The sequence below is a fragment of the Crocuta crocuta genome, unplaced genomic scaffold (assembly GCF_008692635.1).
Source record: "Crocuta crocuta isolate KB4526 unplaced genomic scaffold, BGI_CrCroc_1.0 scaffold478, whole genome shotgun sequence".
In the NCBI taxonomy this organism is placed as follows: domain Eukaryota; kingdom Metazoa; phylum Chordata; class Mammalia; order Carnivora; family Hyaenidae; genus Crocuta; species Crocuta crocuta.
Window position 1 is genome coordinate 410580 of NW_027530981.1, and position 17205 is coordinate 427784.

The window sequence follows — 17205 nt, forward strand, 5'->3', positions numbered from 1 at the left end:
CGGATCGGGATCGTGGTGCCAGACCTAGCCCTTGAGGTGCGCAACTGTGGCAGCAGGCCCCCGGCCGGGCCGGAAGTGGTGTGGCCGCCAAAAGCACGCACTTGCCACCAGGCCTCCGCCGGCGCAGCAGCGGGGTGGTGCGTCCGCCAGCGTGGGCTCGCGTGGTGCAGACACGCAGAAGTGAACGGTGACGTGGGTGGGTGGGAGAAAGTCCACCGCCTTGTTGTGTTACCGCCTCCGTTCCTTACCGGGGAAGAGAAACCACAAACCACTCAGTGGCTTACTGCTTCTCGTTTCAGTCAAGCCATACCCTGGGCACCTGAAAGGAAGATTGACTAGATGCTAAAAATGTACTTTTGGAGTCCAGTTCTACTGCGAGGGAAAGCTTCCAACCCCGAGACCCACCGGGAGGAAACAAGGCTACAGTTCCAATTAAACACCATATTGAGTACTTTGGTCTCAGTACACTCTATTTGTTTAGTTTATTTGAATATTTGATAAGAGGAGTGCTGGGGTGGCAAAAAATTAATTAAAATTAGAAGGAACGATCTTAAGAGAGAAAGGGGGAAAATGCTAAGAAGCTGTAGATGGCTTTTTCCCACACCTGCCAGTAATTAATTAATCGCTAATCCGTTCATTATTTCCAATTTAGGAATCTCTGTCCCCTGGACAAAAAGAAAAATAAGGTTATTATTTTGTAAATGTCTAATTAAAACATGTTGAAAGACAATCTCTGAAATGGGTTTGGCCAGTGCTAATCACATCCGCAATAGTGTTGGGAGTTGTTGAAGTGCAGTCTTGGGGTTTTCTTGGATTGGAGAAATCTTTTCTCATCAAAGCACTGAGCCTTTGAGGCCTCTTTTCCTTACAGTTCACCGGTGTGGCTTCTCACTCCAGGTATCAGTGGACAGAGACAAGCGAGGAGGTCAGCAGTGATCCCGTCCGCCTTCCTGCAGTGGGTGGAAGGGGAGGAGGGGGGTTTCCGCTGTGGTCATCCTGGGCAGCTGGTTGTAATATATGTATTTATAACAGCATTATGGAGACATAATTTACACACTCTAAAGTTCACCCTAGATTGTATTCTAACCCTTGGCAATTGACTTAGGAAAGTGCTGCACCTCTGCTTGGACTGAGGATGGATGGATGGATGGATGGATGGATGGATGGATGGAGTTCCAAGTTTCGTGCATCTCCATCTAGAGCCCAGCCAAGCGTCTTTATCCCAGAGCCCTGAGCCCACACAGGTGCCTGTCTCTTATTTTTCTATTGCCTGCTCGCCTTTCTTCACTCCAGCAGCTAAGAATCTTTGCCCAAAGTGATTTACAGCTGTGTGCGTCAGGATGGGTCTGACACTGATTGAGTCCCTTATCTCCCTCCTGTCCTCCCTGCCGACAGCCACCCCCTCAGGTATCAATCAGGGCATGAGCTCCCTACTTCTGGGTGAGCCAGGGTCTGTCAGGGATGCAGTCTACCTGTCATTTTCATCTGAACTGCCACCTGCCCTTCACGGCTTAAAGTCTTTTTGAGGCATATGGGGGAGAGCAGGTACATACACTGTTCCCAGCGCATCTGCCGCAACTTGGGATGATTCCATGTGTTTTGGACAAATTTGGGGATTGTGGTTTCTATAAGGCAGCACAGGGACATTTGCTCGCATCAGCTGTTCAACCTCCAGATCCCTGTCAGGATGTTGATGGGGGTGGTGACAGCCTCACCTGGCCAGCCCCTCCCCCCCATGCTGAAATATCAGCATGGCGTCCTCCTTATGGGGGCCGCAGACAACTAGAGCTTTGTGAGCCCTGAGGCTGATGCTCTCGAAGAATGCAAGTGAAGAGCAGGTAACAGGGGAGACAGAGTGATGCCAAGTGAACACAGGAGTGAAGCGGGTGGAGGGGCAGCCCCTTCAGACTCTCTAGGAGATAAAAGCATGGAGGGCAGGAGAATGAAATAGAACATTCGTCTAAGCCTGGCTTTTGAATCGGCCCCAAATGCAGTGACATTTTCTTTCTTGGCTGCTTTGAAAAAGGGAGTGAGGAGAAAACGTAGGCTCTGACATTAAAGATGGATGGGGCTTAGACAAATGGAACAGTTTTGAAGGTTTCCCCAGTGTGAGGAAAGCTGAGGGCATGGCTCCACCATGCACTTCTGGAAGAGGCGCACTCTCTCTGCTTAAGCCCAGAGAAAGCTGCACAACGAAACGGCAGCTTTCAGCCCATGCCCGTTGCAAGGGAGGTGGGATAGGCAGCCTTGTGTTGGCCGGCGAGTGTGTGGGGGTTCGCTCATCCACTTTACGGTGACATTTGTAACAGGAGTGTGACCGGGCCTCTCAGTGGTGAGGAGCTGGGTTCAAGGGTGAGGCCAGAGGACTGAGCTTTTCGGTCTTCTGTGGAGGCACCTGTGGAGAAGCCCCCTCCCAGGCAGAGCCTGTCTGTTCTGGGCTTCGCTGCGCATTTGACTTTAAAAGCAGATTCAGCTGGCTGGCCCCTAGGCATGTGAATGGCATCTCGAAGGAGCAGAAATCCCATTAAGGAAGAACTATTGACCCGTCTGTCTGCGTGCTGTTGACTCTCTGCTAACCTTCCATTTGTGGCCTGTGACTCTTTAATGTGGGAAATGGTAATTGGAGAAGAGGGATTAGAAAGGGGAATGAGACAATGACTGCATGTGACACTGGATAGCAAGGACTTGAAGGCCACTTGATCTGTAACGTCCTCTTGGCCACTACAAAATGGAGCCTCCCTGTTCCCATTGCCCCAGAACTTGCTGGTCCAGAAGGGCTCCAAACCCAGTATGTCTTATTCGTCTTGGCCACTCAGCTGTCTCCGGCACAGGATCTACATCTGTCTGTGTCTGTGTCAGCAAAGGTTAGAAACACGAGGGAACCTGGAGGCCAAGAGGGGTGACGGCCAGGCACACCTACCGGGACACACGTGCACCAAGGATGAGAAGCAGATTATATGACCAGCCCTCCCCCACCCCCCAAAAAAACCCCTCACCCTGTTTTAATGCCATGGATAGGTGTCAGACGACAGCAGTCATAGCTGGTATGGGCTGGACATACAGAATTTCACGTAGCATGCAGGTCGAATCTGCTGCAATTGGCTTTGGCTGCCACCGCGGCCCCTTTTTGATTAGTATAGCTGAATTAACTTCCCCGCCTTTGGGTCCTACTCGCACCATGCAACACAAATTGAAATAGTGGGGTGGCAGGCAGTGGCAGTGGCGGCTGTGGTGGGGAGGGGAGCACCGGGGCCTTCCATCTTGTTAATGTAACACTTCCTTATGTGATGGGAGCTGAGAGCAGCCTGTAATGAATTTCTCCTCTGGTAATCATTCACCGGTGCATTGTGACCCGTGTGTTTTTGCTGTGCTACACATTTCCAGACTTTCGCAGTGACTTGTCAGCACCTAGTAAAAATGAATTGGACACGACCCATCTCTTCACGAAATGCCCTCCCCAGCTGCCTTTCGTCTCGGTTGAGAGAAGGCGTAGGTGGGACCACCTGGAATGGCAGCCGTGGACTCCAGGGCTGTGGTCTGATTCCAGGCCCATATCGCAGGCAGATTAATGCAAGCATGCCAAGTCTGTGGGCGCTCTTGTTATACTGAGCCATGTTCTCTGGTCCAAATGGTTCCAAAGTGGCCTTTGCCTTTTGCACCTGTTGTTTCTTGCTGCATGATGAGCTGTGTAGGCAATTTCTTTCATCGAGAAGGCATGGGTGCAAGCGGTGGTACAATTAGGCATCTGGGCACCCCATGGGTTCTTACCAACTCTGGCGTGAAGACGCATTGATGGCGGGGGACAAGGCCATCGTCTGAGTCATATGCTTGAGCGTCACCATCTGCAACTGTAATTCTAGCCACGTGGTCAATCGTAAGAAGGGGTTTACAACCAGCTTTTAGTGCATTTGTGGATCATGATGATTAAACAACAGATGGGAAACCCAACCAAGATTTTTAATCTCTACCTCTTCACTGATGGAGCAAGTGAGGGCTGAGGGAGTCGCTTTGTGGCCCCTGGGTAGGGCTGAGTCTATAATTGGGGCAGGCACCCTTCTGGTTTCCTGCGTCTATCTTGTACACTCATTCTTATCAGACGCAAGCACCGAGTTATGGTTTTGAAATGATGGCACCTGAGTCCTGGGAAGGTTCTAGGAAGCTCATGGTAATGATAAAGCCCCCCAGTTAGGGTTGCCAGATAGAACACACGATACCCAGTTAAATTTAAATTTCAGATAAAGAATACATTTTCAGTTTATGTCCCAAGTATTAGACATAAAAAATAAAACAGTTTTTAAAAGGCAAGTTGCTTTTTTAAATTGTGGTAAAATATACAGAACATAAAATTGACCATTTTAACCATTTTTTTAGCGTACAATTCAGTGGAATTAAGTACATACACAATGCTGTGCAATCATCACCACCATCCATTTCCAGAACTTTTTCACCATCTGCAATTCTGTACCTGTTAAACAATAATTCCTTATTCTTCCTCCCTCCAGCCTTTGGTAACTTCTTTTTTTTTTTTTTTTTTAATTTTTNCTTCCCCGGTTCGCACTCACGTTAGAAGGCTCTCTCAGTGGATTCTGCGTCCTTTGTCTCCCAATCTCTCAGGTTTTGTAAGGTTTCCAATGGCTTCAGATCTTTTCTGTGTGATGTATGGGCGCGAGTGCAAGTACGGAGCTCCTTACTTCTCCGCCATCTTGCCGCTCAAAAAAAGCCTTTGGTAACTTCTAATGCACTTTCTGTCTCTTTGAATTTGCCTGTTCTAGGTGTCTCCTATTAGTGGGGATATATGACATGTGTCCTGCTTAGTTTATTTAGCATAATGTTTTCAGAGTTCATCTATGTGGTAATATGTATCCCCCGAACGTCATTCCTTTTGGAGGCTGACTAGTATTCTACTGTATGTTTGACCCAATTTTGTTTACTTACTTATCTGTTGATAGACATTGGGGTTGTTTCCACTTGCTGACTACAGTGAGTAATGCTGCTGTGAATGTTGGTGCACAAGTGTCTGTTTGGTCCCCTGCTTTCAACTCTTTTGGGTGTACGTACTTAGAAATGGAATTGTGGTAATTCCGTGTAAAACATTTTGAGGAATCGCCATACTGTTTTCCACAGTGGCTGCACGGGATACCTTAATTCGTTAACTCTGGCAAGCCTCCAACTTTTTCAACAGTATTTTAATCTGAATACGTTTAACCAAAATCATTGTATCTAAACAGAAACAGATAGTGCCCATCTCCACGCTGGAACGTGGGGACAAATTCTCAGTGCAGTCTCTAGGAGCTCTGCTGTCAGGTTTGCCCTATAGTGAAGCATAGGCAGCAATGAGGAAGGATTGATACAAGTCGCTTATTCATTCAGTAAACATTTATTGTGTTTGTATGGTAAGGGCCAGGTATGAGTTGGAGGTCCTGATATAGAGGTGAACGAGATGCTTCTTTTTACTCTCCACTTTTACTCCACCCGGGTTTTCCTCTGGCTCCAAATCTCTGTGCATGCTGGCCCTCTTTGACACACTCTCCCCCTGGCCTTCCCGTTCATCTGACCTGGCCCGAGATTGCAGCTCCCAATGGCTGTGGTGCTCAGGCTTCCCTGACCCCTCATATACTCACAGCTGCCCACACATCACTCCGCAGCTCCTGCCACGGTTGTGATGATAGATTTGTGTGGTTATTGGATTCACTTATGTCCATCTAGATTGTAAGCTCCGTGAAGGTGGGGACAAGGTCTGTTATGTGTATCATTGTCCCCTACCACCGAGCAAGGCACATAGTTTGCATTTAATATAAAACGTGTTGACTGTACGAATGAATCCATGCCTAAATTATTTCCTCAAGAGTTAGTGGGAGACCAGGAAGCACATCTACTTCCATGGGGCTCTGGCAAAGAGCACTTCTGCTGAGACGGAGCTTGGATTTGGGCCGGCTCCACAGTGGGGTCGAGCCCAAGGATGTGCTTCCAGGTGCCTCTGCAAAGGGAGACGGGGAGAAGGTAGGGACAGGAAGCTCTGCGGAGCTTTTTCCTCATGGACCGTGTGACACACAGACACCTAAACAGAACTCTTCCATTGGCTAGGATGTCAGAGCCCGGGGCTCAGAGCTGGTTTAGCCCAACTGCCCTCCTCCCGGATGGGAAAGCCAAAACATCCATGACTTTCCTGAGGTCACTGTGCTGGAGGTAGAACCGAGAACCCTGGTCTCTCAAGTCCTGGGTCCAGAGCTCTCCCACATCCTCAGCATGCCCACGTTCAAGGTTAGAAGAGCACTGGGGACTTCAAAACCTTCTATAGGGTTCTTTGAACTCCCATAGGATTTAAAAATTATTGCCTGGGAAGAGAAATGTGAGTAATCAAGAAGACAAGAGGTAAGGGTGTGTGTTAAGGTAGAGAAAGAGGGCAAATCCAGAAAGGCCGCCCACCACGGCTCTGGAGCAAGGCCCTTCCAGGGCACTTCCGAGTGACGCTTGGCAGGGCGGTGGGGCAGCCGGCGGGCGCTCGGCGACGCTTCGCTTCAATTCCCAGCGGAGGCAGTCAAGGGCTTCAGGATGGAGATTTATTAGCGGAGCTGCGCTCCAAACCACGGCAACCTGGCCCTGCGGATGGTTCTGAGAGGCCTGGGGGCTGCGGGGGCTGTCGCCTGCCCTTGGCAAGAGCTGCATGGGTTTCCAGGGGACTTTGTCTGAACAGGGGTGTCGGAGGGTCCGTGCCTGACCGCAGCGGCCCAGGCCGGCTGGTTTGGTGAGCGGCCCAGAGCAGAGAGCACATCCCGGGTCTTAGGTCCCTGGGCCTTACCTCCTTGCTGGTGGAGCACTTTTCTGGGCTCCTCTGTGTGCACACGGGCCTGGCCGGCCCTCAGGACAGGGTTTTGCACCCTGTGTGGGACGTGCGCGGGCCGGGTGCTCCGTGGAGAGAGGGGCCCTGCTGACCTGGTGCTTCGGGGCACGAGGGGGGAGAGGGGAGGCTCAGAGCCCGGGGCGGGTGAGGTACACGAGTCCTCACTGGAAGGGTCTCTTTTTCTTGTTTTCTTTTTTTAAATTTATTTCTGAGAGAGAGAGAGAGAAGAGACAGCATGAGCAGGGGAGGGTCAGAGAGAGAGGGAGACACAGAATCCGAAGCAGGCTCCAGGCTCTGAGCTGGCTGTCAGCACAGAGCCTGACGCGGGGCTCGAATCCAAGACCCTGAGGTCATGACCTGAGCCGAAGTCGGACGCTTAACTGACTGAGCCACCCAGGCGCCCCAGGGTCTCTTTTTCTGACAGCACTTGAAAGCCAGCCATGGCAGGAACGGTGCCCCTGCAAACACAGGTGTTTGGGGTTTTCTGGCAGGTAAGGGAGAGGAACAGGTGTTGTTCTCTGGATAAGCTGCAGAAACAACTGCAGAACCTCCCCAGAGGTCTCTCAGCCTGGTCTTCCGGGAGTACAAGAAGGCATGCCCTTCCTCCAGAAGCTCCTCACAGGGTCAAATGAAGGAATGAGGAGGTCGAGCCTTGTGGGCCGCGAGGCCCAGGACTTCGGGGATTCAGCAGCAAGCTGTGCCTTTGCCTCCCATTCCTCAGGCTTCTTGGGGCTCTTCCCATTTTGTTGATGGGGACAATAGTCACGTTTCTGTGAAGGCCGTGGGTGGATGGAAGGAAACTCTGAGGACCCACACAGGTAGCATTTCCTATTCTGACCATCACCTCCTCCTCTCACACCCAATCCCCTGGAGGGAAAATGTTTCCCCAGGAATTTGTTTAGCTCAGCCTGGGATTACAGCCCGAAGCCTGTACGAACTGGAACCGAGTCATCTTTCCATTTCTTCTTCGGGCTCCCCTCCCTCCCCCCATCGCTACCACCAACGTTGCAGAGACAAGGGTACCTCAGCATCCAGATGGGTCCTGTTTCCCTCAAGGATGGGCTTGTTCCAACTTCATTTCACTCCCTCCCCTGAGGATTGTATAAACATTTCCAGAAGGATGCAGATAAGGGAGGAAAAAAAGACCTTCTATAAACACTAGATGGCTAGGGACCAGGAGATATTATTAGTTTATTAGGACTTTAAAAATACCCAAAAGCTCAGTTAAAGGAAAGTAAAAATTTGCTTTCATTTTAACCTCTCTTATTGTTGCTCGGGTCAGTAATGGGATAGAAGCAGGCATTTCAGGAGACACACGATGCCGTCAGGATCACAGAAAGCCAGAGAGGGAAGTTGCAGAAATTTGATTGTGGGGGCCTTACCGCCAGTAAAGAATGGGAAGGAGTGGTGGCGGGGAGCTCTCTTTTCTATAAGGAAGGCCAAAGGGTGATACAGATCCGACAGCATCCCCGCTGTGACTCCGCTCCCCAGCCTCTTCTCCATACCCCTCTCATGATCATGCTTTCAACCAGCCACTGCCTGTGTTCCTAGGGGGCGCAGCGAATTCTTTCCCACAGCTGCTCCTTCAACTTGAAAAGCTTCTCCCAGGCACTTGGCTGAGCCGACCCCTTCCTCTCAATTCAGGTTTTAGCTTAAATATTACCTCTTCAGAGATGCTTTCTCCGACCAACCATTTAGTGGGAGTGGGCCTCGTAATTTTTTTTTAAAATAAGTTTTAAAGAGATGTGTTGTATTAGACTTCAGATTCATTAGGTTTCATTATGATAAATGTTGTTGACTCTAAAAGACAGTTTTATTTAATTACTGCATGTCCTATGACATCAGTAATAAAGAGTCATGTTTTGCAAATATGAACTTAAGAAACACAAATATTACACCTTCAAAGTCTAGTAATTTTCCATCAGAGCTACTGGTTTATTGCCTTTACATAACCAGTCCTTATTTTATGTGTTTGGCTATTTCCTTTCTGTCCCCTTCACTGGAGTGTAAGCTCCAAGAGCTTATAGAAGCAGGAAGTTCTCAAAAACATTTCCTGAGTAAATGATTGAACCCAATTTCCTTTCTGGGGTGAATAGAGCCTCAGGATGGGGGCAGATTTGTCTTACTGAGTCTCCCATGTATGTGTTCATAATAAAGCTTCTCCCTCCTCCTTCCCTGGGGCCTTGTACCACCTAGAGGTGAACTCAACTTCCTCATTTAGCTTTCCCTGGCCAGAGTCTAGTTTGCTTTGAATCCAATAACCCACAGGTGAAAAGATCCCTGACCATTTTGTGAGGCCAGGCTACTTTTCCTTTCTCCTAGACCACAGGTTCTTAAACTTGAAAGTGTCCCGGAACCCACTGGAAGGGTTGTTAAAATACAGATCCCTAGGCTCTCCTCCCAGAGTTTTTTATTCAGTAGATCTGGAGCGGAGCCCGAGAATGTACAAATCGGGCAAATTCCCAAGTGATGCTAATCCGCTGGCCCAGGGACCACACTTTGAGAAGCGGTGTCACAGACCTTAAAATCAGCACGGGCACTGACAAGCAAATGTTTGACCAGTAAGTAGAAGAGTCAAAAGTGGCAGGGGATTGGCACTATCTTGGCAGAAGGAGGGTTTACAGGGATCATAGTCTTGGAACACTATCCCCGCAATCCTTTGAGTTAAAGAGGCTGACCTGTCCAGGTAGCCTACTACCCAGTCCCATCGTATTTCCATTTTATGAAAAGCCAGCCAGCCAATCAACGTACTAACTCCACAAAAAGTGTTTAGAAATGTTGTCCTAGGAGAACGACCAACCATCCTGGTTTGGCTGGGATTGCGGGGTCTCCAGGGACATCAGATTTTCAGCGCTAACACTTGGGAACGTCTTGGGCAAACTGGGATGTTTTGGTCATGCTAAATCTGAGTATCTTGGTCGCCAATAAAAAATAATGCAGAAAAATATCTCTGGCATAGTGTTTATTTAAATAGCAATCTTAAAAAGGCTTTATACAAATCATATAAACACAGTTTGACCTTGTCGTTTATTTTTTACATTGAAGAATCACAGTAAAAGCTCTCAAGTTCCCGTGATCTGGCTCAGCCAGCGAATGGTCAAATACCTTTAGCTGCAAACTCTGGAAAAGTTAACGTTCTGTGTGACAGCTTAACCTTTCCTCTTGTGTTCTTGCATTCATGCTCATTCCTCGGACCCTCATCCCTGTCAACTCCCCATCCCCGCCTAAGAGAGAAAGCAACCCTGTGGCCCTGTTGACTGCCTAGTCCGGGAGAGCGTGGAGGTAATGTGTCATTCAGTACAAGGCAAAAAAGGAGATCAATACTGTGAGTTGGGTTTCCCAAAGGGAACGATTCAAGGAGACGGGTCAGCTAGCCTACCTGCAGATAGAGACAACAAATGCACCCGGGTGCCTTCTGCCGAGTTAGAATCAGGCCCCACTGTCTTACTGTCTTACTGTCTAACGACAGACCAGCCTCCAGTGTTGGTGAGGTATCTATATGCAGCCCTGGATGGCTGGCTTTCCTTTAGCAGGGCCCACCCAGGGCCTCAAACCAGCCAATGGGGAGTATGGTTCGAGGACTGGGAGAGGGATGCAGGTTGGGTTGTGGGTAACTTAGAGGCGAACTGCAGGCTGAAGACAGAGCTGGTCTTTGGGGAACTATAAAATGGCCCGCTGAGCATGAGTGGGCCGGGACCCCCCCGAGTAGGCTTTTGAACTTCTCTTCTTCTGCAGACAACTTCTGGAAATCTCTAGGATTGCTAGCTTCCTGAACACTGAGCTACATGGGAAGGCGAAGAGGAGTGTGGGCTAATTAAAAACTTGCTTCTGCTGCATGCCCAGCTCAGGGGCGTCCTAAAGCTAAGCCCTTGGGCTTGACAGCTTTACTTTTCACCTCTAACTACCACTGTGCCAACGAGTGCGAGATCAGCGGTGACACTCGGGCCCTAGGTCAAAGTCACAACAACATCACTGAGTCCCACGTGACCATTCACATACACAGTAGATACAGAGAACTCAAAGGCTCGCAAAGACACACACATATGAATAAATAGCTGTCGGTTTGGACTCTCCCTCTCTGCATACAAAACACTGTGACATTACCATTTGAACTAGTATTTCCATAAGTTAACATTTAAAGGAACCAGCCAGTCCCATTCACCCTTTCCCTTTCACCTGGGTAGGAGACAAATGAACTTGTGGGTGACCATAGCAGCAAAAATGGTCTGACAGTTTACCACTGATAAGCAATAGGCTGGGCATACTGGTGGGGTTTCAAAGGTATTTCCAGCACACAGGCAATCTTCAGGCATTACTACAAAATCAAGATTTCGATCTTGACGTGGACAATCTTATCCTTCACACAATTTTTCTGATACCTCCCCTTCTAGAGTAGCTGAGAGTCATCGAGGGCTATGACTATCTCTCGGGCAGCAGGGCTCAAACCATTAGTAGGATCAGCGGTGAGCTGGGGGAGCCGGAAGTGGGGCCACAGGGGTTGGGGAAGAAGGGATGCCTTACTTGTAGGATACTCACTGATTTCTACATAGAGGGAAAATACAGATTTCTTCATTGTTTCAAGGCACTTAATAAAAAACACATAAATTGTGTGTGTGTGTGTGTGTGTGTGTAAGAACACAAGTCTCTCTGGGGTTGAAGCAGTGTTAGTGTTTGGTCCACAGTCCTTGCACACTTCTGGTTCAAATCAGCTCGTATACATCCTACCTGACTCTCCTGAAATGCTGAGGTGGTGGCTGTAAACCCAAGGAGAAGTCAATGTTCACTAGCCTGTTGGAGAGATGAATTCATCAAAATGTACAGTGTGCTTAGCCTTTGCTATGACATGATCACAGAGGCTGGATTTCTTTTTCCCTCTCCACTGTTCTCCTTTCTGTCCAGCGGTCTCCAGTTACATCTCACTGGGGGACAAAACATACTAACAGCCTGTATTTGCCCACCCCATCTCTGAGAGTATCAAACCATACTATGCCTTGGGGATTACACACCCGACAAATGTGCACGTGTGTGTGTGTGTATGTATATGTTTTAGAAGAGCAAGGAGGAGGGTAAAGAAAAAGTAAAACCACCACCAGAGGCCCACACGAAGTAGCCTCACAGCCACAAATTCTAGGTCTAGATTTAATGAATGGCTCCTAGTCACGAAGCACGTTAAGGCTTGTCCGCTTCTAACATGGAGGTGCTTCTCTGCAGTTTTGATGTGTGAAGTTTCCATTCTGGTTTATTTTAAATCGCATATAAGAAAGAGCTATTCATGCTGACCCTAAAATGGCAATTTTCCCCTGGATAAAAAAAGTTAAAGGCAACAACATCCTACTTAAATGCTACGACTGGAAACGGCAGCTTGTAGGTTTGGCTGGCATGAACCTACACACAGCAAATCCCGTAAAGTTATAAGACGATCAGAGGACAGGATAAGTTGGACGGCTTTTTTTTTTTTTTTTTTTTGAGCTTTTTTTTTTTTCTTCTAAAGATGAGAAGTCTGAAAAGACCTTTTGGTTTTCAAGTGTTGATTAGAAAGAGGAAGCAGAGTACCATGCCCACCACTCTGCTTCTGTCCTGGAAAAGTCCTTCTCCTCTTCTGCCTCTTTGAGTCGCTCACAGACTGAAGAAATAAAATATAACAACAACAAACTCACAAATGAAATAGAACTGTGACCCCCAAAGAGATGAGCTCCCATCTTAGTCCCAGCAACGACTCCGCCACCGTGCTTCTAGGTGGGTCGTAACCCCCTTTGCAGCTGCATCTCCCTGCCTCCCTCTACTCATCTGTCTGTTCTGTCCACACCTGTGGTATTCTGGATCCGTTTGATCGAGATTATGGCATTCAGTTTCCAAAGGAAAAAAAAACACGTAATCTTCACTAGCCCCTCTTGCTGGAATGAAACGTCAGATGTGATCTGGGTGCAATCCGTCATGCCTCGGAGCAGCACTTCTGGTGGTTCATCTTGACCTTGTGCTTGAGGCCGTCGTACAGCTCGAAGTTGTAGTTCTCCAGCGTGGTGCAGCTGCGGGAGCTCAGCCCTGAGTAGGAGCAGGTGCAGTAAAGCAGGAGCCCCGCACACGTGGCCCCCAGGAGGACGCCCAGGGAGCTCATGGCGATGATGGTGATGAGGATGGGATCCAGTGTGTAGAGCCAGCTCTTTTCTTTGTCGGCCGAAGGGGCGCCAGACCCTGAGGTCGGGGAAGAAGAGTTGCTCCAGTCCACCTCATACTCATCTGTGACATCAAGCATATGAGAGATTGTGGGCACTGCCTCTTTTGAGGTGAAGTGACTGAACCCCGCTCCCCGCAGCCCAGCCCAGTTGCAGAGGTTCTTCAGTGCACAGGGACAAACAAGGGGACTCTGGAACTGCACTGGCTGGCATCAAAGCCCAGCCTAACCATGTCTTTGCTGTGTGACTTTGGACGAGTTACTTAACCTCTCTGCCTCTGTCTTCTCATCTATTTTATTTTTTTTATTTCATTTTTTATTTTTTTTAATGTTTTATTTATTTCTAGGAGAGAGAGAGAGACAGCGTGAGCAGGGGAGGGTCAGAGAGAGAGGGAGTCACAGACTGAAACAGGGTCCAGGCTCTGAGCTGGCAGTCAGCACAGAGCCCGACGCGGGGCTCGAACCCACAAACCGCGAGATCATGCCCTAAGCGAAAGTCGGACGCTTAACCGACTAAGCCACCCAGGCGCCCCTGTCTTCTCATCTATAAAACAGGGATACTGTTAAGGCTGCCTCACTGGGTTGCTAGGAGGATTAAATGAATTAGTATTTTTAAAGTGCTTAGTGTCCAGCACATAGCTGGTACAGTCTAAGTACTTGATATTTAAATAATTTTGAACCCTACTAAGTAAGTTCAGATTTTGGTAGGAGCTTCAGTGTGACTCTGGGGCACTGGGGAGGTCCTGTGACCTGGGCACGCTTCTTTCTTTGCCTCCTCACCCTCCCACATTCACTTGCTTCAAGTTAAACCAAAGGATAGACAGGCTGAGACTATTTTCACATGACAAGTTTCCCAATTTAGTATTGCTGGACATCTGAGCGGCAGAGGCTTTTCAAGCCACCACACTCACTTGACATACATCTTGCCTTACTGTTATGGGTTGAATTGTGTTCCACAACATTCATATGTTGAAGTTCTAACCCCTAGTACCTCTGAATGTGACTTTATTGGAGATCAGGGCCTTTAATGTTTTAAAAGCAGGCTTTACACCCAGCATGGAGCCCAACGTAGGGCTTGAACTCATGACCCTGAGATCAAGACCTGAGCTGAGATTAAGAGTTGGACGCTTAACCAACTGAGCCACTCAGGTGCTCCTAGAGATAGGGTCTTTACAGAAATAATCAACTTAAAATGAGGTAATTAGGGTGGGCCCTAATCTCATATGGCTGGTGTCCTTATTAAAAGGGAGAAATTGGGAGACAAGCACAGGTGGGACATTGCCTTGGAAACATGGAGATGACCATCTACAAGCCAAGGAGAAAGGCCTGGAACAGATCCTTCTTTCCCTCGTGGTCCTCAGAAGGAGCCAACCCTGCTGACCCCTTGATCTTGGACTACTGGCCTCCAGAAAGGTGAGAAAATAAGTTTCTGTGGGTTGACACCCCCAGTTTTGGTACTTTGTTACAGCAGCCCTAGCAGACTAATACACGTATTATTTCAACAGTGTGGCCAAGGCCTGGCCACATCCACAGCTCATTTTGTAAGATTTCCCAATAATCCCATGAAGAAGTCAGGGTATTATAATTTTTTAACTGGTAAGGAAGCTCAGGGGTGCCTGCATGGCTCAGTTGGTTAAGTGTCCGACTCTTGATCTCAGCTCAGGTCATGATCTCATGATTTAGGAGATCAAGCCCTGTGACTGGCTCCATGCTGACAGTGCAGGGCCTGCTTGGGATTCTCTCTCCTTCTCTCTCTCTCTGCCCCTCCTCCCCAGCCCCCACTAAAAAAAAAAAAAAAAAGAAGAAGAAGATGAAGAAACTCAAGTTTTTAAGAAATTAGGTGACCAGGTAACTCACTGGAGGTTCCAGACTTAGCAAGCAGTTAAACTAGGAATAGGAATCACACTTTCTGTGTCCTCATCCCCTGCTCTCTGTACCCATCACAGTGCTTCTACTGCTACACCTACTGCAGCCTTTCCTTGTAGGCCAGTTCCACAGCTTTGCCCATAAAAGGAGCGTTAGATGGGGTTTCACGGGGAGAGTCTGTGTTGAGTTAACAAGGTGCTGTTTGGGTTAGTCACTCTGTTTCTATAACTACATTTGAAGTGTTTGATTAAGGTCAGGTTAAAAGCAGCTGTTCTATAAACGGCTCTTCTTAAAGGCATCAATCTTGGTCTAACGTTGTTCTTTGAGAGGAACCGTGGTGTTCTCTCTCGGAGATCAACTCTGGCACTCAGAGAAGCCCAGAGAGACGTGTGCTGCTCTGAGTCGAGGGGAGAAATTATATCTCCATGTTTGCTCAGCGGTCATCCAGTCAGGGCTCTCGCTTCATCCTCTTGAAGCATGTGTATTTGAAGTGGGAGATAGAACTTAAACTAAATACAAGATGGGCATTGTAGAAAAGAAACCTAAATCTGGCAATGAGCCCCAACTTGCAGTCTTGGATAGTGTGAGAAAGGCTCCCCTGAAGCCAGGGAACAGGAAACCACAGAAAGCCTAGGAGCATATTCACATTTATACTCATTTACTGAGGTCCTTTTTGGGAAGAGGTCAATGGGTTCAAGCAGCACCACATATAGAAGCGCCTCGCTTTTACTTCTAAAGGGTTTATCCGATTCGAAGTTCATCAATGTCAAAAGTTGCCTGAAGTAGGGGACCTGTTTCAGATTAGGCAGAAGGAACTCAATAAACTTTCTAAACTTCGAAATTTGACCTTGACAAAGCAATTGATGGTTTCTCCATTTCTCTCTGGATTCTTTTCCCTTATACTTTTGACTGGTAGTTCTAAATTCTGGCCTTCTAATACCCTAGGCATTATTTTTGTTGACGTATTTATAACCAAACTTGAATTTCATGATTATCTGCTAAATTATAGCAATACTCACCATCAATTTCATCTTCATAGCCCTCTCTTCCGTGTATTTCTGGAATGTCCACTGTAATGAAAAAGAAAACAAACAAATCAGGTTATAACAAATTCTATTGCCATAGCTAACAGGCAGAGATGCAGCCTTTCTGAGAATGACTCCCCAGTACAGTGGGGAGCTAAAGAATCACATCTGCTTCTAGATCATTTAGTACGTACATTACTGGATACTTTCCCCTTCAAATGATTTGTCTTTATTTCCAACAGCAACCAGAAGAACAGACACAAAAAAGGTCTTTAGCTCTAAGTAAATCCTTACTTGTGTCTTGGTAATGACTGTAGTTCATTGCCATTATGGGTCTGCATTTATCCAAGGCAATTTGGATGGCATGCCCACCATCAGTTGCTAATACTGTGATGTTTATTTAGTGTAACTGACGCTCCTCACGTATGCATGCTTCTAAGTAGACATATACTATAAGGGCCCTTCTCCTCTGGATTTCAAGTAAACACATGGTAGTTTAACAAAGTCACATTTCATCATTGTGTGTTTTAATGTAGAAGTAGAACTGGAAAGAATGTCATAATGGCTCTCCACCTCCACGTATCTGTGCTGGTATCTCTTGTCTTTCCTTCTCAGTTTACTTTTCCATTGGCTTTCTTTATGGCTTAGAATAGGTCAAACGTGGGCATCCAATCTGACTAGCCCAGGCTTGAAAAGAGCTAGGTTAATTTACTGTGAATTTTCTCCAGTATAATCGCTGTCTGTCTTTTTCTTTTTTATGATAATTTTTGGGGGGATGTGGGAAAGACAGTCCATTCACTATGCTGTCCATCTTCTAGAAATCAGAGCCAATGAAAATTACCTGTCTAAAATGGTAAAACATCAAAAATGAGAACCAAATATGTGGTGATTTATCATTTCTTTGTTTCTCACAGGTTAATTATGTCTGCCCTGGCTGTCAGCTCAAGATGGCATCGGCAAGTGTATGGACCCCTTAGGAGTTTTACTGAACCCCAAGTCAGGTGAACAACCTTGAGGCCAGCACTATAAACTGATACCCAAAAATCCAGGTCTAAATCAAAACCCAAATCCCAAATAGCTAATACTATCAAACAAGAGGAAAAAAAAGAACTTCACACCGGCCTGAACTTTCCCTCATCAGCACATCTCAGGGAAGACCTACTTGACCATGACATGAACTGAGGATTGATCTATCACTGCCACCCTTGAAATTCAGTCTTTTCCTGGAGGCAGTGATTTTAATCATGTTAGACAGAAGTCTTCCTCATTTCTGGCCAAAGTGCTAAAGCACATTTTGGGGC

The 17205-nt window shown here is 47.5% G+C and overlaps 1 protein-coding gene across 1 annotated transcript in view; it reads right to left on the bottom strand.

The window, feature by feature from the left end:
- Nucleotides 1-9786: 9786 nt before the first annotated feature.
- NRP2 (neuropilin 2) overlaps nt 9787-17205 on the bottom strand; it is a 117945-nt gene continuing 110526 nt past the window's right edge. Inside the window, exons 18-19 of the mRNA XM_077770180.1 lie at nt 15899-15949; nt 9787-13078 (exon numbers count right to left, since the gene is read on the bottom strand). Of these exons, the coding sequence (XP_077626306.1) occupies nt 12774-13078; nt 15899-15949 (356 nt within the window). The 3' untranslated portion in view covers nt 9787-12773. The remainder of the gene's footprint in view (nt 13079-15898; nt 15950-17205) is intronic.